The sequence below is a fragment of the Pistacia vera genome, unplaced genomic scaffold (assembly GCF_008641045.1).
Source record: "Pistacia vera cultivar Batoury unplaced genomic scaffold, PisVer_v2 Contig706, whole genome shotgun sequence".
NCBI lineage: Eukaryota > Viridiplantae > Streptophyta > Magnoliopsida > Sapindales > Anacardiaceae > Pistacia > Pistacia vera.
The window spans coordinates 517,989-545,723 of record NW_022196564.1 but is presented as its reverse complement, the minus strand read 5'-3'; the positions used below and the strand labels follow the sequence as shown (position 1 = coordinate 545,723).

The 27,735-nt window shown below is 35.4% G+C and overlaps 4 protein-coding genes across 4 annotated transcripts; 2 read left to right on the top strand and 2 right to left on the bottom strand.

Moving 5' to 3' along the window:
* The first annotated feature begins 3,949 nt into the window (after positions 1–3,949).
* Positions 3,950–6,014, top strand: LOC116114305. Its single transcript, XM_031400456.1, has 4 exons — positions 3,950–4,462; positions 4,720–4,921; positions 5,099–5,192; positions 5,351–6,014. Exons 1-4 carry the CDS (start codon positions 4,086–4,088, stop codon positions 5,863–5,865), a joined length of 1,188 nt encoding a protein of 395 aa, XP_031256316.1. The 5' UTR covers positions 3,950–4,085; the 3' UTR covers positions 5,866–6,014.
* A 1,391-nt stretch (positions 6,015–7,405) lies between these two features.
* On the top strand, positions 7,406–9,100 carry LOC116114307. The gene is made up of 4 exons (XM_031400458.1): positions 7,406–7,818; positions 8,083–8,284; positions 8,439–8,532; positions 8,667–9,100. The coding sequence occupies exons 1-4, from the start codon at positions 7,448–7,450 to the stop codon at positions 8,993–8,995; spliced, it is 996 nt and encodes a 331-aa protein (XP_031256318.1). The 5' UTR covers positions 7,406–7,447; the 3' UTR covers positions 8,996–9,100.
* A 376-nt stretch (positions 9,101–9,476) lies between these two features.
* LOC116114306 (mRNA cap guanine-N7 methyltransferase 1) lies at positions 9,477–13,907 on the bottom strand. The gene is made up of 13 exons (XM_031400457.1): positions 13,564–13,907; positions 12,962–13,101; positions 12,796–12,864; positions 12,638–12,709; positions 12,199–12,300; positions 11,934–11,990; positions 11,575–11,713; positions 10,846–10,910; positions 10,692–10,742; positions 10,354–10,416; positions 10,122–10,245; positions 9,913–9,974; positions 9,477–9,787 (listed from the first exon to the last, which is right to left on the bottom strand). Exons 1-13 carry the CDS (start codon positions 13,637–13,639, stop codon positions 9,689–9,691), a joined length of 1,119 nt encoding a protein of 372 aa, XP_031256317.1. The 5' UTR covers positions 13,640–13,907; the 3' UTR covers positions 9,477–9,688.
* Positions 13,908–17,300: 3,393 nt separating this feature from the next.
* LOC116114304 (putative beta-glucosidase 41) lies at positions 17,301–20,507 on the bottom strand. The gene is made up of 13 exons (XM_031400454.1): positions 20,235–20,507; positions 20,082–20,148; positions 19,937–19,995; positions 19,427–19,502; positions 19,264–19,335; positions 19,092–19,179; positions 18,757–19,012; positions 18,519–18,634; positions 18,210–18,433; positions 18,081–18,112; positions 17,886–17,988; positions 17,701–17,809; positions 17,301–17,581 (listed from the first exon to the last, which is right to left on the bottom strand). Exons 1-13 carry the CDS (start codon positions 20,349–20,351, stop codon positions 17,386–17,388), a joined length of 1,515 nt encoding a protein of 504 aa, XP_031256314.1. The 5' UTR covers positions 20,352–20,507; the 3' UTR covers positions 17,301–17,385.
* Between the last annotated feature and the right edge of the window lie 7,228 nt (positions 20,508–27,735).

Sequence of the window (27,735 nt, the reverse complement as noted above, 5' to 3'; positions counted from 1 at the left end):
CCAATTCAAGGCAATCAAATTATTCAAGACAACCCAATAAGACAACATCACATAAACTACAAAATTCTAAGTCCAACTTCCATACCTTTTGATGACAGTATCAGTAATGACTTGGATTGAGTTCTGGTCAATCAAAAGGGATCCATATGTCCATGGAAGCACTCAATAGCCCAGTGCTCCCAATAATTGCTCATTGTTTCGTCATTCAAGCTGTCCATCAGGGTGTTGGTCATGTCAAACTCAATAAATTTGAGTGCATATGCCCTGCAATCAGCATTACAATAGGAGAAAGACATTATCATTATAATCAGCTTATAGAACAATTGTATTACGTAAGTTTTATATAAAATTGATCTTGAGTCATTTTTCAGGACATGAAGGCGCTTGAGTGGCCACTTTCCCGTCAGTAGTTCATCACTTAAGTGCCGAAACATCCTGTTACGCGCAACAGTAGTGGGAACAATATACATAGCGGCTGTAACTCCATCTCTAATTACCTCTCTCGACAAATACTTGGGTTGCAGTCAAGGATCTGCAGCAAGCCCTCCTCTAGTAGTGCAACGACGGTTATCCAATGCATATCCCTGATGTTTATGATGCAGTATACTCTTTTAACGTTTGCTCAACTGTTGCCATGATTGGGCCTTTCCCCCTATACATACTGTATCATTCTGTCATCAAACTAAAAATCATCAAAGACACCGTCAAAGTCATCTGTGGCCAATCTTTTCTGCTTGCCTCCCTTTGTTGCACCTCCACCATTGGCCTTTTTCATTAAAATGTCATATGTAGTTACTAGCGTTTGGCCAAAGGCTACATCGGTGATGGCACAATACAGATACAAAATATCACCATTATTGCTCTGTCGTAGCCTCATAAGTGCTAATACCTTATTGATGTATTGCATCAAATAAAAACAACATGATAAGTATACAATACCTCATGGAAAACATAAGCAAAAATAAGGAAAAATAAGGGAAAATAACTCATCGAGTCTTCGAGCCACCTATCCATTATCAACATCTTTTCAAACCACTTCCGAGGATAATCCCCAGTCTTGCACTTCACATGCCTATCACTTCCAGAATCTTTGTAATAGGCATAGAAGGGTTTTTTTTCTTTTCCTCATCTATTGGCCTATACATTGACCTTTAACTCCTCCGTTTTCACTTGCCCACTTCTTCCGCCTTCCTCCTCCATTTTCACTTCCCCACTTCCTCTGCCTTCCTCCTTACCCTCCTCCATTTTTGTTTCTCCACTTTCACAGACTTCCTCATTTTTTTTTATTCGTTTTCCTCTTCTTTCCATACGTTGCTGCCGTGTAAGGAGAAAGTATGTGCTTACTCTTTCGGCTCTCTCTTTTATGCTCAAGTTGCACTTCAACCACTTTCAATACCCCACCAACTTCCTCCTCCACTCTACCAACTTTCTTAGTCACCCTATCAACTTTCTTCTCCACCCTATCAATTTTCTCTTCCACCCTTTTCATCTGCTCTTCCATCTTCTTAAGCCTCTCATAAACGGCTATTGTAAAACTCTCAAACAAACTTTTTATGAGGTCAACTACCTCATTCTCTCGACCCCGACGCCTCGGCAAAGCGGTACTTATTGTACAAGTTTGCCAATTAGGTGGAAGCGTACTAACCTCTTCATCCTCCTCCTCCCTCTCGCCGATTGGAGCTTCATCATCCTCGTCGTCAACAACATTCTAAAGCAGTGGCCCTACAACTGCACTCACATGCGTGATCCCTTTTAGGTCCTGATTTGGCGGTCTATCCCTTCATCTGCTGCATCGTGCAGTGCTTTGAACGATGTAACATACTCCTCTCTCGCTTCACCCCTAGTAATGGTGAGGAAGGGACAGACGACTCCCTACAATAAGAAAAAAAATCAATCAAATTTAAGCCACATTTAAAAGCAAGTGCATATTCAAAAGATTAATCCTTTAATCTTACTCGAGCTGCTTGAATTTCCATGTCTATTTTGTCGTAATATCAATGGGTACACTTCTTGATATGCTATCGCAACATCCTAGGAAATTGCAGTCACTCATCCGAAGTCTTCTTCCTCCCTTCCCTCCCCCCCGGGCTTAGCTAGGATAAGGACAACCTCATACATCTAAGCCTACATTGTAAAAAAACAGTCCATATCATAATTAAAACACATATAATACAAAAAATATAACAAAAAGCTATTGATATTTACCTGCATTGCCCGTGCGAAGCCAAACAAATTGTACGTGCTCAGTCTATTCTTCTCGACAGATTAGCAATGCTTTAAGGCCATGTCTTTTCCTTGCAGGGAGTCCATGGTTAGCTGAAATGATACCCGTCCCCACCAATAAGCATTAAAGAAGTCCACGTTACTTGCAAACTTCACCCAATCCATATTCACGACTTTTGTTAAGTCAAAAGGCATTAGGAGCGAATGCACAAACCATACCAGACACATCTTGAACTTCTCTGAAGAGGTGTACCCACCTTCTTCTAACCTTTCCTCTAAATCGCGTCACGTAATAGACGCCTTCCCCCCCAAAACCTTTTTAGCCAAGTTATCGGTTGCCCTATTCTTCTTTATTCTCTCTTGCTCTTCCGCATCTGGAAATGCCCCACATCTCAAGCCTATCATCAGGGCATATTCCATCATCCCAAAATGTAGTGGCTTCCCATCCACCATGAACCACATTTCATTTTTTTTTTTTTTTTGCCTTTTAACTAAGTACAACAATATATAATGCACTCCCTGCCCCCAGAATGCCTTTTTTCAATTTTCTCCGATGCTCACAAAATGACCGAAACAACTCTCTTTGAATCGGTCCATACCCTTCTTTTGTTCCTATAAAATCTCCATTATTCTTGTAAAAACTTGTCAACTCGACCTAATTGTCACCCGTACACGGGGAAGTACGGTACCTTATCGCTTACAATCTCCAACCCATAGTCTTTATAATTTACACTTCGGAAAATCTGCACAATCGATATAAACTAAATATCAGCAAAAAAAAGAAACCAAAACAACCAATAGGCTGTCAATTTGGGGGATATGGGCTTCGAGGGCATCAGGGAGTGGGTGTTTTTGACCTCGAGAGGACCGAGGAAGCCAATGCAAGCCCTATAAAGGCTGTTGTGGCAGGTTCCATGAGGTAACAGTCCCCCCAGTCCGCCACCTCCTGCCATCCCCAGCCCTCCAACCTCCCATAAACAACCTCCGTACGACTTCCCTTGCCTTCCCCCATCCTCTGGAACCCAATCAAAGCCACTCACTCGATGCCTACCAATTGCTCGACAAAATGCCACAACCACTGTAACAATAAAACCAACTACATATCCCCCAAATTCGCACAAATCAATCAATTTTCTTATCAAATTCAAAACCACAAGTAAAAAACGTATCATTTCTTCATCAGCGTCCTCCTCCTTGCTTGAATTCTCACTGGCGTCCTTCTCTTCAAAACCATTTTTCGATTCTTCTCTCTGTTCTTGTGTCGCCGTTGTCTCCTCTGCCTTTGGACCACTTGACTCATTCGATGATCCATCAAAGCCTCTTCTTCGACAATCTTTGAACTGCCGCCGCCGCCGAAGTCTAGGATTTGGAGTGGGGTTGGATTTTCCTCTTCTTTGTGAATATCAATCATAATTTTGTATAAGAAAACTTTATGATCAAATATTTTCCGAAAATAGAGCACTTTTGTTGCCGAAAATCCTAGAAAAATCAAAAGTGTTCGTCAGTCGTTTTTTGGGTATATAGCTCGATTAAGCGATTTTGAAGGGTGGGGGTCGTTTTTAATTTTTACAAATTTTCATTAATTATAATATTACCTACATATGTTTAAAATTTTTTAATTTAACTTGTTTCAATGTATCATAAGTGTGTCACGTTAGTTTTTGTAAATTAAAAAAATTACAAAATAATCATTTTCTTAAATGCAAACTTGGGAGCTCTGGCCAGTCAAATTTCCTCGTTGTTTGTAGGCTACCTTTATTCCTTTTTCAAAAGCCAACTCCTTAAATGGAACCTTAGTCGCGAAGGCTAAGCCAAAAGTTTCGATTTTTTTTTTGTTTTCATTTTCCAGTTAGAATTTTATTATGGGAGGCGGAGCAGCCATTAGAGCCATGGCCGCCGGTAAGGTCGCCGGGGTAGGCGTTTTCAACGGTGGGATTCGTGGCGGCTTGTCTTCTGCAACCGCCACGGCCCCGCCCGCATCACAATCCCTGCAAAACGCTTCGCGACCCGTAGGCGGAATCTTGTCGAGCGGGAAGGTTTCCGCTGGAGGTGACGTTGCGGAGGCGCAGAAAGCCTTGTGGGAATTGGATGACTGGGGGTTCGCCGGAGGAGAAAATGATTTTCTGGTGGCACCAGAGCCAAAATCGTCTGAGCCAATAGCTAGGGTTATATTTGGGGGTGCGCCAAGCCTCGAGGAGGCTAAGGAAGCCACGTCCGAACTCAAAGAAGCGTTGAAAAAGTGATTTTGTTTTCCAAAATTCTGATCCGTGTGAATATTTATTCAAAGCTTTTATTGTTTTTAATTGCATGTGTTAGTGTACCACATCCGTATCTTTAAATGGTAATTTAAATATGATCATACTAATTATTAACATATAAATTTATTGTGGTAGATTTTTAAGGGTATCTATACCCACAGTTATGGTAAAACTGCGTATTTTTCAGAATTGATTGTGTTCCCTTGGTGTTTGATAGATGGATTTTGTTTGATTGCAGGGTATATTTTTCATCTGAGAATTCCAGTGTGAGTGAATATGATGGTGTAGTGCCGGTTGCTGCGGTGGCAGGGCTGCCATTGGTTGCAAACTCTGAATCTTTGGAGACCAAGAGCTGTATCTCATGTGACCCAAAATCTGTCACCGGACCAAAACATGCTATTCAGGCGTTTAAATTCCTTTGCGAGAATGCTTCAGCTCAGGTCTTTCTGATTCAGTTCCCTCTCTCTTTTTAGTTGCTTATAGTTGTTTATGTTTTTGAATGCATATCTTTAGCAGTTCAGTAATGTGAAGACTTTTGTGTTATTTTCGCCAACTGAGTTGTTACTTTTAGATCATTGGCTTTGACAATATTTTTTTAATTTTGGTTTTGTGACCAGACTGTTGTTGCATCAATTGCTACTGACTCAAATGTCTGGAATGCTGTCATGCAAAATGACGATCTGATCCAATTCATACGGTCCCAGAAAAACAGTAAGATTTTTTTTTTTCGTTAGATTTTTATTAGCAGAACTAGTTTTCTTGAGAGGATCTTTGGTGGAAAGGATGCAGTTGACTGCATATACTTTAAATTTTTTTTTTTTACCACCTTTCCTTTGATATGGATCTGAGCATGGGTTAACTTTTTGCAGATAATATGTTTCAAGATCAGGGATCTCCCGGAGAGATTGAGGAATTATCTGATTTGAGCAAAGAAGAAGATACTTTAAGCCATTCTGGAGACAGTGGAGGCCAAAGCCGGTTCAAGCCCATGGCTGTTCTTTGGAAGATCAAGGATAGGGTGGTTGAATTGGGAAGAATAACCAAGGATAGGGTGGCTGGATTGGGAAGAACAACCAAGGATAGTGTGGTTGAATTGGGAAGAAGAATAACCAAGGATAGTGTGGTTGAATTGGGAAGAACAACCAAGGATAGTGTGTTTGAATTGGGAAGAACAACCGGCGATCGAGTGGCTGAGATGGTGAGCAATGTGGGTAATTATCTACAGAACATCTTTGGCACACCCGCAGCTGATAAGACTTATGCAGGAGCAGATGGCAAACCAGCAGAAGCAGATGGCAAACCAGACTATTTTGAAAAGGCCATTGGACTGACCATTATGGCGATCGTGGTGATTGTGCTGAAGCGACCTTATAAGTTTATATAATCTAGCAAACTACCTGAAAATTTGCCGAACTTACAAACTCTTTGGATGTGTTTCTCTATTTTGATGCATTAATATATACTAAAATTTGATATGCAGTAGTTCACGAGGTTACAGTGCTTCACATGGAATAAATTTGCTTGTTCCCCTCACCATTAGCATATTGCGAAATACTGTGTTAAACCAGAGATTGTTTTTTTCAAGTCATTTAAGTGCTAGCTGCTGAAATTGATATCAAATGTTCTAGGTAAAACAGATCTTTATCATTAACAGATGAATTGAATAAAGAAAATTTGAAGTGACTGATATCATTCTCACGCAACAGGGGAATACTGAAGTAACTGAACAAATGATTTTGGCAAGGAAATTTCTGACCAATGCTTTCGCTCTCATGGAATTTTCCAGTACATGTTATGCATTCACCAAAGGGTTCTGTTTTGTCTGTAACTTGTATTTTTGTTTTAAAGATACAAACTAGTCCTTAAAGTGGTATTTTCTCAGAAAGGGCGTTTGAAAAATTATTTAAGTATGTATTCATGAATCTACAAAATTGAATCTAATTTAAGAGATTTGAGTTCAATTGTTCTTGTAGTTGGCCAGGTGGTCTCCATGCTTTGACCACTCTTTTGCTACATTTTTGTTGTTACATTTATGAGTACGTACATGACATCGATCTCATTCAGGAATTTCCAGCCGTCGGATGTCCATACTTTGACTACAAGAAAAAAATCTAGGCGTATTAATGGGGTCCCACAAAATTGAGGGGATCGACGTCACCTTGAAACTCACGTAGGCCCCACCGTTCTTTCCTCGCACATGACGATGTCCACGTGGCGACATTTTTCAATTGCCACGAACACAGTACTATACATCGACTCTCCATCTCCTTTCACTCAAAATTATCCTCTACATCACCAGCGGAAAGCTGTCATAAATTCTAATATCGAAGGTGTCCGAGTACCGTCGATGTTAAGACCATTTTCTGTATGAATACGTGTTAATAAATCATTGGTTGTTAAAAAACCCTGTAAAAGAACTAACCACAGCGAATAAGAATATGCCTAATTTTTAAACTCCCCCAATGTTTGTCCGAATTTCAAAAAACTTGTAGTAGTTTAGAAATTATCTCTAATCTCCCAATAAATGTCGATTAGTTTTCCTTGTTCGACTTTCTTAAGTAGTGTAGTAATGTTCAAGAAAACAGAATTTATGAAAATATTTTTTTTTAAATAAATATAAAGAATTTTCTAATTTTATTGTTAGCTGATATAAACTTAAATAAATTCAACAAAAGCATATGAAAAAAGTCCACAGTTTGAGATTTTAAATAAACATAAAAATATTGTTTAATTTAATCACTTTTAAATTAAAATAAAAAAATCAGAAGGGACGTCAAAATATTGGGGTATATTATAATTATACTAAAGATCAGGGGAGTACGAAGAGTCAGCGCATTAAATATTATCCATACAAAAAATAAGAAACTATTTAAAAAACAGAACCTCCTAAATGGATCCTTAGTCCCGAAAGAATAAACAAAAAATTAAATTTTTTTATTTTTTCATTTTCCAGTTAGAATTAAATTATGGGAGGCGGAGCAGCCATGAGAGCCGCGGGTAAGGTCGCCGGGATAGGCGTTTTCAACGGTGGGATTCGTGGCGGCTTGTCTTCTGCAACCGCCGCGGCCCCGCCCGCATCACAATCTCTGCGAAACGCTTCGCGCCCCGTAGGGGGAATCTTGTCGAGCGGGAAGGTTTCCGCTGGAGGTGATGTGGCGGAGGTGCAGAAAGCCTCGTGGGAATTGGATGACTGGGAGTTCGCCGGGGGAGAAAATGATTTTCTGGTGGCGCCAGAGCCGGAATCGTCTGAGCCAATGGCTAGGGTTGTATTTGGGGGTGCGCCAAGCCTTGAGGAGGCTAAGGAAGCCACGTCCGAACTCAAAGAGGCTTTGGATAAGTAATTTGTTTTCCAAAATTTTGATCCGTGTGAATATTTATTCAAAGCTTTATTTTTGTTTTTAAAATTGCATACATTACTGTACCACATCCGTATCTTTAGATGGTAATATAAAAAAGTATGATCATACTTATTATTAACATATAAATTTGTTGTGGTAGATTTTTATGGGTATCTACACCCACAGTTATGGTAAAATTGCGTCCTTCTCAGAATTGATTGTGTTCCCTTGGTGTTTGATAGATGGATTTTGTTTGATTGCAGGGTATATTTTTCATCTGAGAATTCCAGTCTGAGTGAATATGATGGTGTGGTGCCGGTTGCTGCGGTGTCAGAGCTGCAATTGGTTGCAAACTCTGAATCTTTGGAGACCAAGAGCTGTATCTCATGTGACCCAAAATCTGTTACGGTTCCAAAACACGCTTTTCAGGCGTTTAAATTCCTTTGTGAGAATGCTTCAGCTCAGGTCTTTCTGATTCAGTTCCCTCTCTCTTTTTAGTTGCTTATAATTGTTTATGTTTTTGAATGCATATCTTTAGCAGTTCAGTTTCGCCAACTGAGTTGTTACTTTTAGATCATTGGCTTTGACAATAATTTTTTAATTTTGGTTTTGTGACCAGACTGTTGTTGCATCAATTGCTGCTGACTCAAATGTCTGGAATGCTGTCATGCAAAATGACGCTCTTATCCAATTCATACAGTCCCAGAAAAACAGTAAGATTTTTATTAGCAGGACTAGTTTTCTTGAGAGGATCGTTTGTGGAAAGGATGCAGTTGGCCGAATATACTTAATTTTGTTTACTAGCTTTCCTTTGATATGGATCTGAGCATGGATAAACTTTTTGCAGATGATACGTTTCAAGATCAGGGATTTCCCAGAAAGATTGATGAGTTATCTGATTTGAGCAAAGAAGAAGATACTGGAAGCCATTCTGGAGACAGTGGAAGCCAAAGCCAATTTGAGCCCATGGCTGTTCTTCAGAAGATCAAGGATCGAGTGGTTGAGATGGTGAGCAATGTGGGTAATTATCTGCAGAACATCTTTGGCACGCCCGCAGCTGATAAGACTTATGCAGAAGCAGATGGCAATCAAAACTATGTTGAAAAGACGCTGGGAGCTTCTGTCATTGGACTGGTCATAATGGTGATCATGGTGGTTGTGCTGAAGCGAGCTTAAAAATTTATAATCTGGCAAACTACCTGAAAATTTGCCGAGCTTACAAACTGTTTGGAAGTGTACTTTTATTTTGATGCATTAATAGATAATAAAATTTGAGATACAGTAGTTCGTGTGGTTTATACTAAAGTTATGTACAGTACTTCACATTGAATAAATTTGCTTGTTCCTCTCACCATTAGCATATTGCCAAATCTTGTGTTAAACCAGAGATTGTTTTTTCAAGTCATTTAAGTGTTAACTGAAGAAATTGATAACAAATGTTCTAAGCAAAGGAAATCTTTATCAGTAACCGGTTAACAGATGAATTGAATAAAGAAAATTTGAAGTGACTGATATATCACTCTCACGCAACAGGGGAAAACTGAAGAAATGAATTGGCAAGGAAATTTCTGACCAATGCTTTCGCTCTAATGGAATTTTCCAGTACTTGTTTGGAGAGTAGTCATGTTATGCGTATTTTTGTTCCAAAGATACAAAGTAGTCCTTAAAGTGGCACTTTCTCAGAAAGGGCGTTTGAAAAATCATCAGTATGTATTCATGAATCTACAAAACTGAATAGCCATAAAGAATCTAACATAAGAGATTTGAGTTCAATTCATCTCCTATTTGGCCAGGTGCTCTCCATTCTTTGACCACCCTTTTATCGTATTCTTTGAAAGAATCCTTCCTGGTACATTTTTGTTGCTGCATTTATGAGTCACTATTAACGTACATGACATCTTCCTTTGATATATACATCTTCCCTTTATCTCTCCTTCCACTCGTTTGTGTCCGGTCTGGTTGGCCCTTCTGCAAAATATGAAATTTCAATATGGTTGTTATTGCATTCACAGAACTGCAAAAGATACGTACATTTTGAGAGTAAAATACACCACACCACCGACAATGCGGTAAACTCAAGAAATTATACTAACCTTCTTCAGGACAAATGCCAGGTACAAATAGGCCACTTCCCATTCATCTGGTGATAGTGTGCCTAGACATCACAAAGCAAATACAAAGAACAACTATTTAGAACTCTTTAAAGCATGCCTAGAAATGTTTTAAACTAAAAATACATTAATTTTGGGACCTGCATGGGAAAGTTGAATGAAGGAAAAGAAGTACAGGACATCAAACTTACTCTGGTCTTGGTTACCATCACCCAAGGCACCGAGTCTTCGCATGAGTTCCACGTATTCAGGTTTTTTCAAGTACTCTTGGACAAATTCATGTGAGTTCTTCACAAAAACTAGCTCCAATCCATACTGCAAAAATAAATAGTGTAAAATAACAACCTAAAGTATTCAAGTACTAATACTCCTGGTCAACTTAAAGTATTAAAGATATACGTAACTAAGCAAAGAAAGTCGTACCTCTTCTGCCATTGATTTGAAGAGATGGAAGGGAACAATCCATTCTGGGCAATCGACTGCATCCTGCAATAAGATAAAATTTTAATGAGATTTTCAGTATATTACCTCAGTGACTTAGTGCCTTAATGGAAAAATTAAGATACAATTAAAATACTGTAATACCTTATACAGAAGAAGATTAAACATTGTGGCAAGTTGAGATAACATAGTTCAATATAGACATAGATATGTGTGCCATTTAATAGAATTTATTGACAGAGCACAGCTACATTTCAACTTCAAAAAAACCATAAAAATAAAAAATTAGAAATTAAAAGCAAAAAAGAAAGAAACAATACCTCTAGATGAAACTTGTACTGGATGCCGAACGGCTTAGAAGATTTAAATTTCTGTCCACACAATTTTGTCAATACTACATGAGATACAATAACTATGCAATCCAAATCTTTTACAAACCATGTAACTGTTACAAAAGGGAAAAGAAAATTTGACCTTTTCAGAAAATTCTTCATCAAATCGTATCCAGTAGACACTATTACCGATGGCCAATCCTTCAGCTGCATAATCACAATGCAGATAACATTACTAATCAAGAATGAGAAAAGTGGTGTGTCATGCCCAACATTCATAATTCTTATATATGGCAGGAAAGAAAGGAAGAAGTAGAAGAAAAAATTACATACAAGAAAAATATGACCCAGTAGAGAAACAGTTCATAACAATTGAACTGATTAAAAAAAAAAAAAAAACCCAAGGTTAATGATAGAACATTAAATAATTTTTAAGCATTTGTACTTCAAGCTCCTCTATAAAAAAAAGGAAAAAGAAAAGAGAACAATGCTGTAACAAATTTAATGCAGGTAAGGGCACAAGCCTAGAGAGAAAAGCTTATTCCTTAAATGTACAGAATATGTTTTTTTTTTTTGGCATAATTTTGGCTACGTTCACTGTAGAGTGCATCCAATATATGCTTGATGATTATGACAAGTACATGAAGAAATGTCCAATATACAAGGAAGCATAAGTATAACTATGGAAATTGAAATCTATGAAAATAAAAAATCCTTTAAATACAAACCACCAAAAAGAATTTACTACACAACAAGGGAAATCGTGAAACAATGAAAGGATTCCAAATTGTTGGGAGTAAGACCCAGATTTTCATATTTGAAGAATTTTGTACAGATGAGAAACAATCAAAGTAAGGCGCTTGATAAAAACCTTCTCTAAGCTTTTTAACTATCACATTGGCATCTGGCATTGTCCCAATGAAAGTGCCTCCCGGACGAAGTAAAGCAGACACATTGGCCAAGGCTCGCCTTGCACGTGCCTCAGTAGACCAGGAATAATGCATGGCAAACTGCAAAATTAACACAACAATCATTCATATTGAAATTTGATAAAATACTAGAAACCAGAATAAATGATGCCCTATTCATTAATTTGTGAAGGGATTTGTATTTAAAATTTCAATATCTGACAAGAAGCAGTTCCTGGATTTCTTTTACTATACTAACTGGATTTGACTAAAACAAAAATTGCTATAACATTATCAAGATTTCACAGATATTAAGACTCACTTGGCAACTGCAGATATCAAAAGGTGCATCATCTGCTAGGACATTGTCCAGACGAACCTGAAATCAATTTATAAATAACAAAACTTACTAATACTTCCACAAGCACCAGGATAAAGTAATCATTTTGGTAGTTAACCTTGGATATAATTAAGCTGAAATATACTGAATTTCATTGTTCCATAGCTTAGTATGTGTGCATACAATAAGAAAGCTAGATAGAAAGGTGATGAATTTTTCAAAGACTAGTTATTGTTAGTGGAATTACATCATAACAGTCCCCACATATGAGCCGGGCAGGAAAACTGAACTTCTTACGACGCTGATGGTGATCTGCATCACCATTGTAACGTGTACGACAGTCTTCTATCTGTACAAAATGATGGACACAAAAATTAGTTGGCACATTGTAACATACACATACTTAAAGGTGAAGTTGAAAAATAAGGAAGTTAACAAAAAAAAAAAATTGTGTCCTATTAAAATTGAACATTGATTATTTCACGAAGGGAGGTTTCCAGAGGATATCATCCATAAGACTGTCATGCTCAGGATGCCTCAATTTACACAAACATGATGTGGCCACTGGCCACAAGTACAAGAAATCAACAAGCACCAACTCACTTATTAATGTAGCTTAATAATTATAATCCTGTCTACCCAATATACCTAAGCAAAATGGGGGACAACAAACTGAATGTACTTACTGAGCCTTCAGCAATATCAATGCCAACATAATATCCGATCTTTGCCTTGTCCCATTTGATAAGATCACCACCCTAATACATCAAAAAAAGAAAAGAAAAAAAATCCATCAGGGAAAAAAAACGATTAAGAATTTGAACATAATAAGGAACTTAAATACCTTGCCGCAGGCAAGATCAAGAACAGCGTCCCCTCGGCGAGCATAAAGCTGAACTAAGACACTTTTGATCTGTTCAACAAAATAAGGAGTCATACAATTTTTTCACACTTTAATGACATAACATATCATATATGTATTGTAAACTTCATGACATTACAAGGTATACCCAGTTATTAAGTTTCTTCAAGTGAATGATTGGACTCGCTTCTCGTTCTTCCAAAGTTTGATTTGTCCTTGCACTATAGTGGTCAGCTACTTTCCTAGCAAAAACCTTAGTGCTCTCATCCTCCAAAAATTGAGCATCACCTAATATCACAAGAAGCCAAATACTCAGCTTAAATCTTTCATTTAAGAAAGAATAAACAACTTCGAGCATTTCGACATCTAAAAAGAAGCTGAAAATTAAAGTCTTTAATTCACACCTCACAATTTAGCACTCAATAATGGACGCCAAAGCACTATTCCTTAACAAAAACCAAAAGAACAACATAAAACTTAACCTTCAAAGTTCAAACCTTTTTAGTTTCCTCAGCTTTCTGGGCAACCAAACAAAAGCTAAACCTTCGTAAACTCAAAACCCATGTCCAAATAAAGAACACATTAACCAAAAAAACCCAGCTTCAAATAAGGTACGCAGTTTTATTTTCTTTTCAGAGACTAAAGCCAACAAACTACAAAACCCATGTTCAAAAACTATCTAACTAAGCAAAAACGTAACTAAACAAAAAATCAAGACAAGACAAATAAGGGTTCAAAACTAAATTTAACCTTCTGGGTTGTGTCTGAATCTGGATTGAGGCGGCCCGTCTGAGGTAGATGGAGACTCGCGATACCCTCGTTTCATAGCAAATTATGAGTAATGAGAAATAAGTTACAGGGTTTTACAAAAACAAAAAGTGTTTTTTGTATTTTAAAGTTGTGATTGAGAAGACAAAAAATGAAAAGAGCAAAAGTGCAAAACTGAACAAAATTAAGTTTGCTGGAGGCTGTTAAGTGCCGCGATGGTGATGTATGACAAACAGAGAGGAACATTCAACGACGGTCGTCGTGCGCCCACTGGATCTTATACCCAGAAATTAAGGACCCGTTTGGGACCTGGGATAAGAATAGTTTTTCTCTGTTATCAATTTATCCCTTATGATATTTCTTTTTTGATGACGAATGTGGTCTTAAAAAGTTAAAACTTCAATCAGTTATGATTCTATTTTCTCTTTGTTTCTTTTAAGTTAAATTTGGAAGTCCTTGCAAAATTGATTACAGTAAAAGAATATCTACAGTTTATTTATTTATATTAATTTTAATTTTTCTTTTTTTAATAACTGAAGTATTCGAATCAATTTACGTACATTTCGACTATTAAAAATAAATGAATTATTTTTGCGCCTAGCAGGGAACCTAAGACTGAATATTGGACCATTTACAATGCCATTGATTCGTCTTTACCGTTGGGATACCCATGAGTGGATATTTAAGTTTCTATTTGTATTTTAGCTATAAAGAATACTATAAATTTAAAAAATAAATTGATTTATAAATTTTAAATATGTAAAAGAGTTTTCTTATTAATTTTGTGAGATTGTATCTAAATCAATAATTTGAATGATTTATGTTTGTACTTAAGAACACCAATAGCAAGTTTGGAAGTGGTTCCAAAGAATAATTATCATTGTTATATTGACATTGTAATGTGATTAAGGTGAATTTGTATCTAGAATCTTGTGGAGTTGACACCAATTCTCCTCCAAGTTTGCAAGGTTTAAAGGTGAATTTATCCGATCTGAATGATATGCATATGGATTTGTATTCTTCCAGTGACATTAGTGCCAGTGGAGCAGCTCATTTTCTTAGTAAATTTATGAGGACGAATTATAATTTTAAGCCTCTAATTCTATCGCAATCTACTTATTCAATTCATGGAATTCTAATACTAATGCAATATCTATGTTTAATTTGGTGTAGCTTTTGGGATATAAAAGCTATTTATTGGATAATTTGCCAAGTTTTTACAATCTCTCAAGCATTTGGAGTTTACCCTGTCTGCCATATTAGAGGATAGAATTGGGGTGATTGCTCGCCTGAACAGAAGCTTTCCTATTCTTCAATCTCTTCCCATAGAATATGTTTATTATTTGAGGGAAGAATCATGGAGAACTATGAAGCCAAAAGGGTTCCCTTCTCTTTGTATACCTCCAAGTTTGAGATGGATTACAGTAGATCATTATTATGGACTGGGGAACCGAGTTTACTTTGTTGAAGTCTTGTTAGCAAATGCACAATTCTTGGAGATGCTTAGTTATCATATCAGTGAATGTCAAAATCGTCCTCGGTAAAGGAAGATGGGTTGCCGGATTTGCTTTGGAAACCATCATTGCCGTTACCAAGACTATCAGTTGCATCCTTAAATTTTATCCAGCTCCACCCGTAAAAAGGATCCCTTTAAACTTCTGTGTGTAAATCTATAGAGGCTCACTTAATCAAGAAATATCAGTTACTCCGTCTGAGATGCTTCTTGGTATTAAATACGGATGTTTTGTATTAGATTTCATCCTGAGCTCCCTATAAAGTTTTTTTTACCTTGAAAAACTTAGTGTCTGTTTGATATAGAATCAACAATGCATGGAAACCTGCTAAATTTATACAGTGATCTACAAGGCTTTGAATGATAGCAAGGAAACATATTAAAATTGAATGAAATTCTTATACTGCCGCAGTATAGCGGTTTGTACAATAGAGATAATTGAGTCATTGCTTCCCTACTCTGCGCTTTCCTTTTCTTCAATCTCTCGGCATAAATTTATATTTGAAGGATAGTATGAGAGAAGAATGAAGTGTTAGAATCACAGCGCAATACAACTAATTGCTCTGATACCATGTTAAAAATCGGAGAGTAAAACATAAAAATAAAGAACAGCAATAACAATATAAAAAGGCACACGATATTTTACGTGGTTCGCATAACTGCCTACATCCACGGATGAGAGGGTTTTCACTATAATAATGTAAATACGATATAGTGTTTTATCACACCATCAACCAGTACCTTTACTTAGGCGGACATCCGTTCCTATGGTGTTTAATACCCTTTGTTATTTACTCGATACCTGTAGTACCCTTACCTCAAACCCCTTGTATCCTCCATTCTCTCTTTCTCTTATTCCTCTCTCATTATCTTGAATTGATTCTAACTCCCTTATTTATAAGTAAAATAAGACATTCTTTTCTATTAGTATCATATTCTCTATCCTAATAGAACTCTTATAATTTAAATCATTCTCTTATTTTAACTTAAATAAAGTCCTAAACAAATTCTTCTTTCCTAGTAAACTCAAAGAAAAGGAAAACAAATATTCTTCAATTACAAATTCCTAAACTAGAAATTTGCCCAAAACTTAAATTCCTTTTCTTCTTGTTGGCCTTTTCTTCTTACTTGCCTTTCCTTCTTGATGCCTTTTCTTCATCAATTACCAAAAGTGTTCATATTCCAACATGAAGCCAGAAGAATTTCCTTCTTTTTTATACCTCCAAGTTTGTGGGATTGTTCTTGACAAATGCACAATTCTTGGAGAAGCTCATTGATCATGTTGATAAATATCCCCAAAATGATCCATTTTGTTAAGTTCCTAAACCATGTTAAGTGAAGAGGGGATGCAAATTGTTTTGGGTGAACAAATAAACTCTTACCAAGGCTATCATCTAGTTTTATCCTCAAAATTTTGTTAAGTAAATTCAAAAATTCTTATATATGTCCTTATTTATTTAAAGCATTATTAGTGTACTGTAATTTAGATATATAGACTTAGAACACCTTTTAATGAAGAAATATTGTATTTTAGCAGAAGAGTAAGCGAATTTTTCCCACCCACGGTTTGCCTTAATAACATTTTTCCACCCTAAAGTTTCAAAATACCACTTTCCAACTAAAGTTTATATTTCGTTTAATACCCAAAAACATTTCACTTTCTTAGCCGGCTTCGACGAGTTCCAAGAGCCAAATAAGAGTTTTTGTAGAGTGGAGACCGGTGGATTGATAGTAGACTGATAAATATTAGCCACTGAATAAGTAGAAAATTAGCTAAAAATGGAAACCCTAGATTTACGATGCTGAAAATGACAAAAATCAAGGGTCGGAGTGAGAGGGATTTTATAGAGAGGAGATTGGAGGTTTAAATTGGTGACGAAGTGAATTTTTGCTATTAGAATCAACTTTGGATAATAACATAATATAAACTTTGGGTGAGAAAATGATATTTTAAAACTTTTTAGGTGGGAAAGCCACTGAGGCAAACCTTGGGTGGGAAAGAGTTGTTTACTCTTTCGCAGAAATGTCAAATCAAGTTAACACACTTGGACGGCGTGTCGTATGTGACTAAATCTTGTATAATTTCTTTTTGTTAAAATATTCATGAAATGTTAGGGCCTTTAGGGTATTATCCCAAAAATTTTCATTGTTGGGTTAATATCCCATTTTCATTTCCAAAAGATAAAATGGAACATATATGTATTGGTTGAGAAAAAAAATCTTCCTTTGATTCTTTCTTATTTTCTAATTTTGTAAGAATGGTACATGTTTGCTTGATACAGAAACTATAATTAAATTTGGTTGCTCTGATCAGTTTGTAACCTGAGTACAGACTTGAACCATTTAGCTGAAGTTTTAGGAATTCTTGTCAAGTTGTTTTTGTAATCCACAAAGTACAGTCCAAAACGGACAGTATAGCCAGAGTTCCATTCCCAGTTGTCAAGCAAAGACCAAATAAAGTAACCTCTTACATCACATTTGTCTTGCCTGTAATGTCAATCATTCAGTTTTCTGTTAGCCACCTCAAACAAAAAGTATAGCATCTATTCTTTCGATGATGTTAACTGTAGGAATTCAAGTCAAATTGGTTGATAATTTGCCATTACCTTATTGCAGCAGAAAGGTTTGAAAGATAGTCTCTATGGTATCTTATTCTCTTGTCATCCTGTAAAGCCTTGTCTAAAGCTATCAAGGGACTATTTAGATCGTCCATACCTGTAACCATGAATTGAAACTCATATAACATATCAAAGAGTTCGAATTCAAAGCTTTTGAATACAAAAATACTCACCATTTTCTGTTATAACTACAGGAGGATTCCCATACTTATCTTTAACATATTTCGCCAACTCTCGGATGCCCCGTGGCACGATGTGCAGCCAGCGGGAAGCTGCCTGGAGGAGCAAGTGTATATCAGGCTATCAGCTGGCTTTTATTTGAAACCTATAATTTATATCTTAGACCCCAGTAAGTTGTTTGGACATACTCTTTCTCCGATTGCAATTCCACCACGAAAACCTACAAGTCAAGAGATGAAAGAAGATCATCAGCTTCTTTCAATTAATTTGACAATGTTTAATCTTTGAATGTAAAGAATTGTTGCTTGGTTTCTTACAAGTAGTAATAACAGCAGCATCAGAGTAAGCATCCTGCAGAATTAGTTTCTGAATTCCAGTCCTGTCATTCCGGGCATATAATGTGGTGTAATGATTTAGGCCAATAAAATCCAAGGACCCCATAAGTACTTTGGAAATCTCTGGTGAAATCTTTGGTAGTCTCTCGCCAACAAGCCTTGTCATTGAAAATGGATATTCTCCAAAGAAAAGTGGATCAAGGAACCTGATTCACAATTTTGTTATACTTAAGGAATTGATTCCTCGTAAAGTGTGGTGAATTGGATATTTGCATAAGATAATAGTAATACCATCCAATTCCAAAATCTACCGCTCTTTTTGCTGCATCTTTGTCCTCATCTTTATCAGATATCGGTTCATACCATTTAGCATTAAGTGCTATCCCAATTACACCTCCTTGTTCTTCCTGGAAAATCCCATGTATAAGTAAATTGAAAAGAAAAGCACAAATGTAAATTTAACAGGAGAATCAAAGAGGTATTGTAAAATGCTCCTCTTATTTTGTTCCTTTTTTGTGAAAATTAGTACCTTGAAATTTCTCTGGTAGCTATGATAAGCAGCAGCATGAGATAGCAAGATGTTATGAGCTACAATGTAAGGTTCAACTGCAGACTTTCCTATCTTACAAAACACATGCCCGAAAATGGAACATCTACCAGGGGCTTGAAGGCCTGTGTCATAACCTTGGATTGCAAAACCATGAGGTTCATTGAAAGTGATCCAGTTCTTAACTCTATCTCCAAATTCTTCGAAGCATGTGAATGCATAGCGCTTAAAATCTTCTCTGCATTTACTCGAATGCAATTATGTAAGCTCGGTTTGTATTCTCGAAAACATCACACGTAACATTTCAATGTACTTACACAATTTGACTACTTAACCATCCTTCATATTTATCTTCAAGTGCCTGTGGAAGATCCCAATGGTACAGTGTTACATAAGGCTGGATTCCTGATAAAACAACAATAGCTAAAGCTTCAGAAGAGGTAGAAGTCATGTAAAAAGTAAATTCCAAGTGATATTTCACTGAGCTACCTTTCTCCAGTAAAGCATCTATGAGATTGTTGTAGTAATTTATTCCTTCTTGATTTGGTTCCCCTGTTCCATCTATCAAAGATAAACTTCCGAAGGAGTAAGCCAAAAACAGGCAATAAAGAACAATGGGGAACAAAACTTCTGGACCAGACTTTGAACTTACTTGGAAAGATTCTTGGCCAAGATATGGAAAATCTGTATGCATCTATTCCCAGATCCTTCATCAAATCTATATCACTCTGTAAAGATTTTGTTTTCATCTTTGGTTTGTTAGTAAAAGTCTAGTTACGGGTTTCTATTGACTCTGATATATATATATATATATATAAATATCTGACTATATTCTAGGTTGAATTATTGAATACCTCGTGTGCTTTTTTATATTGTATTTTGTTGGTGACACATCATCATCATTATCATCTAAATATCCTTAATTATTTTTATATTAGTCGTATGATTATAATAACAATTTATCAAATGACGTTATAGATTCTTATCCAAATGATCAAATTGTTTCCCTACATTTTAGGCCAGAAAAACTTCCTTAATGAACAAGCTTATTGTTGTGTTCTGACTTCTGATTATAACTTGATACCTTCCGAAGATGACTGAACATGCACAGGCAATAGAGTTCTATCTAATACAAGTTTTGAAGTCAAATTTCTGAACTTACCTTGAACCGATGATATTGATCAACAGCAGTGTCTGCATTGCTGAAGTCCAAGATTTTCCCTGCAAAAAGAAAAACAGGGAATATGAATATAACAATATTAGTCCTGAAACGTAGTTTTGCAATATTGTATTTGAATTATTCTGACCTGGTTGTCTTGTGAAAGTGTCCCATATACTATTTCCTTTGTTTCCTTCATTTACAGCTCCTTCAAACTTCAACAACCACACGCCGTGAATTATTCCGTTAGGCAATGTCCTTGCCTGAACTTTATCAATACAGAAAGAAAGTAAAATGATACCTGGTAAGCTGAAGAAGCTGTTCCGAACACGAACCCTTCTGGAAAATCAGCTCTACTAATGGATTCAGAGTTCACAAAGAGGTGCCATAAGAGAAACAGGACAAGCTTGATTGTCATAGATAAAACAAAAACAAAAGTTTTACACAAAAAATGAAATATAAGTTCTATTTTAAGATGCTTAAGAAAAGTTTCTAGGATGAATTCAATAATATACTAAAGAAAAGGGGAGAATGTTAGTTATCTTAGTTGTAAAGAAGAAGGATTTGATTGAAGAAAAAAGAGCAAAAGCGACTGCAAGTTATCTCTTGCAGTGCAAGGTGTTCTTAGGTGTAGGTTGGAGTGGCTTGCGGAGGTTGTATTGTGACTCTTTGTCACCGATAGCCACGTTTTCTTTATAAAGAAAGAAGATACAAGAAACTGAGAACCCATAATTAGCGATTGAATATTAAAATTCTGTAAAGAAATTGCTTGAAACTACACGTAAGATTAGATACTGATGATCAAAAGTGTTGCTTCTGGGAATAAACAAAAGGGTGCTAAGGATGTGGGTCGCATCTTTAGGTTTAATGTCAAATTATAGGCTACAGGTTTTAGTTGGTGGGATTAAGAAGAGAGTTGAGTAAACTGTAGATAATCCTGGAATTCAATATTAGTTTACCAAAGTTATTGATTGTGATAGTTTGAATCATTTAATTAAGACAGAAATGAAGCGTCTTGACAGATGAGAATGAGAGCAGTCCTGTAATTGTCAGTTGATTCTGATTAATTAGTTGTAACTTATTCTGATTTTGATTTTGGAGTAATGCTACAGTTATCGATGATTGTACACTGAATTTGTGCAACGAATGATGTGATAAAAATCTTGACCGTTGATTCATTATCGATTTATATTAATCAACGGTCAAGATTTTATCACGTCATTCGGTGCACAGATTCAGTACGCAACCTTCGATGGCTCTATCATTTTCTTTGATTTTGATTGATTACTCATGTTTAACCATTACATTACGATTCTTAAGCTTTGAGTTTTCTAATCAAAATAACTTAATCATCGTATTGTTTTCTCAGTGTTTATTTCTGAAAACATATTTCTATACTTTTGTTTCTAAGTTTTGTAATTATCAAAATTATATTTTTATTGCACAATATTAGCTAATGTAGACTGTAGTAATAAGTTTAAGTCCATTTAATATGGCTCAAATTGGGCCTGGTCTTGTGTAAAATAAATTTATTAAACGGAATTGGATAAAATACTAAAATACCTTCCTGATGTATCGTGTACGTAACTTATTCAATATTGAGTGTGTTAGTTTTATTATTTTGAATAGTATTTTTAAAATATTATTGTTAAGTTGAGTTGGATTATTATTACGAGGTAAGATTTAAAAATTAACAAAAAAACCCTTAGATTTTTTAATTTAGCTAAACACTCCCAATAATAAAAAGTTTATAAATTGGCAAAAACATTCCCATCCACCCACAGTTGCTAGATTCCGGCCACCACCATCAGAATTTGGTCGAAATCTTGTTTCATTGCACATGATCGACCAGATTTGGTCGGTCGTGCGCTACTATGGCCTTTTCCGACTAGATCCACCACGGATCTAGCCGAAAATGTTAGATCTAACCATCATTGACGACCAGATGTGGTTAAAGATCTAGCCGTCAATGACCAGATCTTTGGCTTTGGATCTCGCTAAAAAAGGCCAGATTAACACACTACTGACCAGATCTAGCCGGTAGTGTGCCATTACGCCATATTCTAGCCACCTTCTAGCAATGGTTAATAAAATCTGACAAATATGGGTGAATAGGGGTGTTTTTGTCAATTTATAAAAAAATTGTTGGGGGTGTTTAGTTAAGTTAATAAACTTATGTGGGTTTAAAATAGTGTTGAATATTGTAAGATATGATTTTGAGAATTGAAAAACAAACATGTATTTTTTTTGTTTGAAAGTTGTCAAACAAACGCAGCCCATGATTTCATCTATGTAAGCAACACAAAAGTTATCAACAGCTTAGTAGTGATTCTAGGGGTGACTTGAAATGGGTTTGGGCTTGTTTAGATTGGGTTGAGATGAAAAAGGGCTTCACAGGATTGACTTAGTCAAGATTGGTTGTGGGAATTGTTATTTAAGTTTCACATTTTTTCTTTTAAAGCTCATATAATAATTTCTTTTAAAAAAATGTGTATATATATATATATATATTTTAAACTAATAAGCATTAAGATAGACATTTAGTCATTTACTACATCTCATCTATGAAAAACTCTTTCCTTCTCAATATCTTGAAAACCGNATGTTAGTTATCTTAGTTGTAAAGAAGAAGGATTTGATTGAAGAAAAAAGAGCAAAAGCGACTGCAAGTTATCTCTTGCAGTGCAAGGTGTTCTTAGGTGTAGGTTGGAGTGGCTTGCGGAGGTTGTATTGTGACTCTTTGTCACCGATAGCCACGTTTTCTTTATAAAGAAAGAAGATACAAGAAACTGAGAACCCATAATTAGCGATTGAATATTAAAATTCTGTAAAGAAATTGCTTGAAACTACACGTAAGATTAGATACTGATGATCAAAAGTGTTGCTTCTGGGAATAAACAAAAGGGTGCTAAGGATGTGGGTCGCATCTTTAGGTTTAATGTCAAATTATAGGCTACAGGTTTTAGTTGGTGGGATTAAGAAGAGAGTTGAGTAAACTGTAGATAATCCTGGAATTCAATATTAGTTTACCAAAGTTATTGATTGTGATATTTTGAATCATTAATTAAGACAGAAATGAAGCGTTTTGACAGATGAGAATGAGAGCAGTCCTGTAATTGTCAGTTGATTCTGATTAATTAGTTGTAACTTATTCTGATTTTGATTGATTACTCATGTTTAACAATTCCATTACGATTCTCAAGCTTTGAGTTTTCTAATCAAAATAACTAGATAGTCCGATTGGTTTATTAATTTATACCCTATTCTCAAAATATCTGTTTGTTTTATTATTTAGGAAATATTATTATATTTTATTTAATTACTTTTAGACCCCTAAGTTTATTAATTTAATTAAACACCCATAGATTTTTTTTTAAATTAACAAAAATACCCCCATCCACCCATAGTTACCAGATTCCGAAAACCACCGTCGGTGGTAGCCGGGATCTGTCACAATGACGTACAAACGATCGGAAAAGGCCAGATCTGGCCGTCAACGATGGCCAAAGATATGGCCATCGTTGACCGACGACCATCGACAGCCAAATCTGGTTTTCGGTCAGATCGACGCACGACCGGCCAGATCTAACCAGTCTGCATCGTAACGCCAGATTCCAACCAGATTCGACGATGGTCGCCAGAATCTGGCACTGTGGGTGGGTGAGGATATTTTTGTCATTTTACAAAATTTTTATATATTGGAGTGTTTAGTTAAATTAGCAAACCTAAAGGGTTTTTTTTTTTATTAATTTTTAAATTTTACCTCGTAATAAGCACCCTACTCAACTACCCAATACTATTTCCAAAATCATCGTATTGTTTTCTCAGTGTTTATTTCTGAAAACATATTTCTATACTTTTGTTTCTAAGTTTTGTAATTATCAAAATTATATTTTTATTGCACAATATTAGCTAATGTAGACTGTAGTAATAAGTTTAAGTCCATTTAATATGGCTCAAATTGGGCCTGGTCTTGTGTAAAATAAATTTATTAAACGGAATTGGATAAAATACTAAAATACCTTCCTGATGTATCGTGTACGTAACTTATTCAATATTGAGTGTGTTAGTTTTATTATTTTGAATAGTATTTTTAAAATATTATTGTTAAGTTGAGTTGGATTATTATTACGAGGTAAGATTTGAAAATTAATAAAAAAACCCTTAGATTTTTTAATTTAGCTAAACACCCTAATAATAAAAAATTTATAAATTGACAAAAACACTCCCACCCACCCACAGTTGCTAGATTCCCACCACCACCATCGGAATTTGGTCGAAATCTTGTTTCATTGCGCATGATCGACCAGATTTGGTCGGTCGTGTGCTGCTATGGCCTTTTCCGGCTAGATCCACCACGGATCTAGTCGAAAAATGTTAGATCTAGCCGTCATTGACGGCCAGATGTGGCCAAAGATCTAGCCGTCAATAACCAAATCTTTGGTCCTGGATTTTGTCGAAAAAGGCCAGATTGACACACTATTGACTAGATCTAGCCGATAGTGTGCCATTACGTCATATTCTAGCCACCTTCTAGCGATAGTTGACAAAATCTGACAAATATGGGTGAGTAGGGTTGTTTTTGTTAATTTATAAAAAAATTATTGAGGGTATTTAGTTAAATTAACAAACTTATGTGGGTTTAAAATAGTTGAATATTGTAAGATATGATTTTAAGAATTGAAAAACAAACATGTATTTTTTTTGTTTGAAAGTTGTCAAACAAACGCAGCCCATGATTTCATCTATGTAAGCAACACAAAAGTTATCAACAGCTTAGTAGTGATTCTAGGGGTGACTTGAAATGGGTTTGGGCTTGTTTAGATTGGGTTGAGATGAAAAAGGGCTTCACAGGATTGACTTAGTCAAGATTGGTTGTGGGAATTGTTATTTAAGTTTCACATTTTTTCTTTTAAAGCTCATATAATAATTTCTTTTAAAAAAATGTGTATATATATATATATATATTTTAAACTAATAAGCATTAAGATAGACATTTAGTCATTTACTACATCTCATCTATGAAAAACTCTTTCCTTCTCAATATCTTGAAAACCCCTTTTTTTTTTATTATTATTATTTAAATTCATTTTTTGAAATTATGCTTTTATACTTAAAATTTTTTAAGGGATGGAAGATGCAACCAAATAATAGAAATAATAATAAGATTTCACGATTAAATACTTAAAAGTAATCGATTTATTACTACTATTATTATTATTTAAACAAAAGATCTAGATAAGATTAGATATATTATTAATCATATACATATAATATGTATATGATACCATCATGGAGGAGATATGCAGTAAATCAAAAAATAATAAATTCAAAATGTCATTGAAAATAAATTTGAAAACTTAGTATTTGTGTATCCAATTATCTTCTAGGAGTAGCTAGTCAGAGACTGTTTTTACATGAGAGAGGCTTTGGTATAAGAGAAATTTGGTTACAAAAAACCATACCTTGCATGAAGTAAATTACAATATTTATAAACCTTGAAAATACTTTAACATTACATGAGTATTGTTTGGTCACAAGTAGACTTCATGTAACTTTACATGAGCATTGTTTGGTCACAATTGTACTTCTTGTAAGAGTATTGTCTGGTCACAAGTACTGGGCATTACTTTTAACTTTTGAAGAAATTTGCTAACCATGTGCGTAAATCTTTTTTAGGTTTTCCTTTTTTTTTTTTTTTTTTTTCTTGATATTTCTTGAGGACTTTGTTAGCTTGTTCTTCACTTTCAGTGATAATTTTGGCAATGGTTTTTGTCTGAGGCGACAGAACATCTAATAGTTGCATTGACAAAGGATCTTTGTAATATTTTTTCCATGCTAGATATTAATTGATGTTAGTATCCATAAGAATTCTGACTCGGATGTCATTTGTGAGAAGGGACTTTGATAATTTTCTTTGACCATTCTTCTTTTGGGAGAGATGGCGATTTTGAACTGTTTAAAGTAAATTAAAGGGTTTTGTAGCAGTCATCTTCATAGCTATGGGTGAGATTGACATAGGCACAAGAGCCTTGTTTGGATACTTCTTCATCTGATTCTTGGAGTTAGGAACGAATCAGCTTTAGATGCGTATACAAGCACACATACACGCATGCACGCACGCGCACACACATACACACATATATATTATTTTGTGGGTTTTCTTTTCTTGTTAAGTGTTTTTATAGGATTGCTAGCCGTAACTTATTAAAATTAGAGATGTTAAATGGGTCGAATCGGTTAATATGATAAATAATTATTTGACTAAATATGAGATATATAAAATAAAAAAGTTTTTTTAAATCCAAAATTAGCACAATATAAGCATGAAATGTGCACGACATAATCGAATGCTTTCATTCATCTAAGAATAAATAACGAAATGACCTCTTTAACATATCTAATTAAAGTAGTACCAAAACATTTTAAATTAACTATTATATGTAGGGTTAAATAAGTGTTTTAATGAAAACTTAAAATAACAATTAATATGACAGCTACTTTAATTTGACAGTTTAGATACAAGAAACCAAAAATTTCAAAATTCTTTCAAAGTCACGAATTCTGGAAGATTCCAGTGTTCCCAAAAGAAAAAATTAATGATTGAGGAGGTAGTGAAAGAAGTGGCTGATGATCAATCTAACACAATAATTCATTCTTAGATAGTAGAAAATCTACTACCACCAGTACCAACTAAAAAGGTTTTGCGTAGTGTCCCATTAGAAACTCTTGACACATCGTAATTAGCTTAATTAAAATTTACGTCCATCATTCCATTAATTTTTGCATTTTATAGAAGTAGCCAATGTTTTGAATGTGATTAATTAGAGGCGGTTGGCGGAATTTGTAGAATTTTCAGGCAAAAATTGTAATCAGATGTGCATAAAAGATCTTCAAGATTTATCCTGTATAAGATCGACAAAGCAACAAAAAGTTATACACAACACAAAAAATATCCTACGAGGTATCGAATTAACCCAAAATAATAAGGAAAAAACAATTTCATGAAAAGTTGTAGAATCGGAAGTCTAGAGAAGCAAGAAAACTAACCATATCTCACAAAATAAAAATATATATTATTCCTTATATTTATTTTCTAAAACCCATTTATATATGAATACGTAGCTAGCACATTGTTAATGCGTGATTTTGACACCAACTAAACGCACGTATGAAATGCTGAACTGACTTAGAAAACACACGCGAATGGGGGTATGAGAATGGATAAGAGATGGGAAACGATGTTTAAAGTGGTTCAAATGTTTAAACAAGCGATTCTTACGTCCATTGATATTGTATTAATAAACTGAGGTCAAGTTGCGTTTAGCGAGCTGATTTACAAGTGATTACAAAGAGAAAATAAATGTGCTTTTACAGAGAGAAATTAGCTAATCCCAAAAATGGAAGAGGAGCCATTTATTTATAGTGGGATGGATTGAGGTAATGATTACTAAATCAGGAAGTGGGTCAGATTTTCGTCCAAATCCTTCCTTGTGTCCCGTTATTCACCTGCCCGAGTGATTTACTCGATTCTCGCAGGGATTGGACATGTGGATCATCTTCAGCCTTTCACCAGCTTGACGCACGCCTACTGCACTGGCAGGAGCACGCCTCTTGCGTCAGCGCGCGACGTGGCTGCACCTAAACGGCACCTAGACTTACCTAAGCTCTGAATATTTGCGCTGACAGGGCTCTACATCAGCCCTACTTTTCCAGGCATAACACACATGATATTATATATTTATTTTTAAAATAATGAATTACTATGATGCTTAAGAAGATCGTAAAAAATTGAATATATA

Excerpts from the sequence above, each read along its gene's own strand:
- LOC116114305 (XM_031400456.1), top strand. The coding sequence starts at position 4,086 with ATGGGAGGCGGAGCAGCCATTAGAGCCATGGCCGCCGGTAAGGTCGCC. Across the intron at positions 4,463-4,719 it reads CTCAAAGAAGCGTTGAAAAA|GGTATATTTTTCATCTGAGA; the intron begins GTGATTTTGTTT and ends GTTTGATTGCAG. Across the intron at positions 5,193-5,350 it reads CATACGGTCCCAGAAAAACA|ATAATATGTTTCAAGATCAG; the intron begins GTAAGATTTTTT and ends AACTTTTTGCAG.
- LOC116114307 (XM_031400458.1), top strand. The coding sequence starts at position 7,448 with ATGGGAGGCGGAGCAGCCATGAGAGCCGCGGGTAAGGTCGCCGGGATA. Across the intron at positions 7,819-8,082 it reads CTCAAAGAGGCTTTGGATAA|GGTATATTTTTCATCTGAGA; the intron begins GTAATTTGTTTT and ends GTTTGATTGCAG. Across the intron at positions 8,285-8,438 it reads GTGAGAATGCTTCAGCTCAG|ACTGTTGTTGCATCAATTGC; the intron begins GTCTTTCTGATT and ends TTTTGTGACCAG.
- LOC116114306 (XM_031400457.1), bottom strand. The coding sequence starts at position 13,639 with ATGAAACGAGGGTATCGCGAGTCTCCATCTACCTCAGACGGGCCGCCT. Across the intron at positions 13,102-13,563 it reads ATTCAGACACAACCCAGAAG|GTGATGCTCAATTTTTGGAG; the intron begins GTTAAATTTAGT and ends TTGTGATATTAG. Across the intron at positions 10,743-10,845 it reads ATGAAGAATTTTCTGAAAAG|AAATTTAAATCTTCTAAGCC; the intron begins GTCAAATTTTCT and ends TTGTGTGGACAG.
- LOC116114304 (XM_031400454.1), bottom strand. The coding sequence starts at position 20,351 with ATGACAATCAAGCTTGTCCTGTTTCTCTTATGGCACCTCTTTGTGAAC. Across the intron at positions 18,635-18,756 it reads GCTACCAGAGAAATTTCAAG|GAAGAACAAGGAGGTGTAAT; the intron begins GTACTAATTTTC and ends GGGATTTTCCAG. Across the intron at positions 17,582-17,700 it reads AACCTTTCTGCTGCAATAAG|GCAAGACAAATGTGATGTAA; the intron begins GTAATGGCAAAT and ends TTGACATTACAG.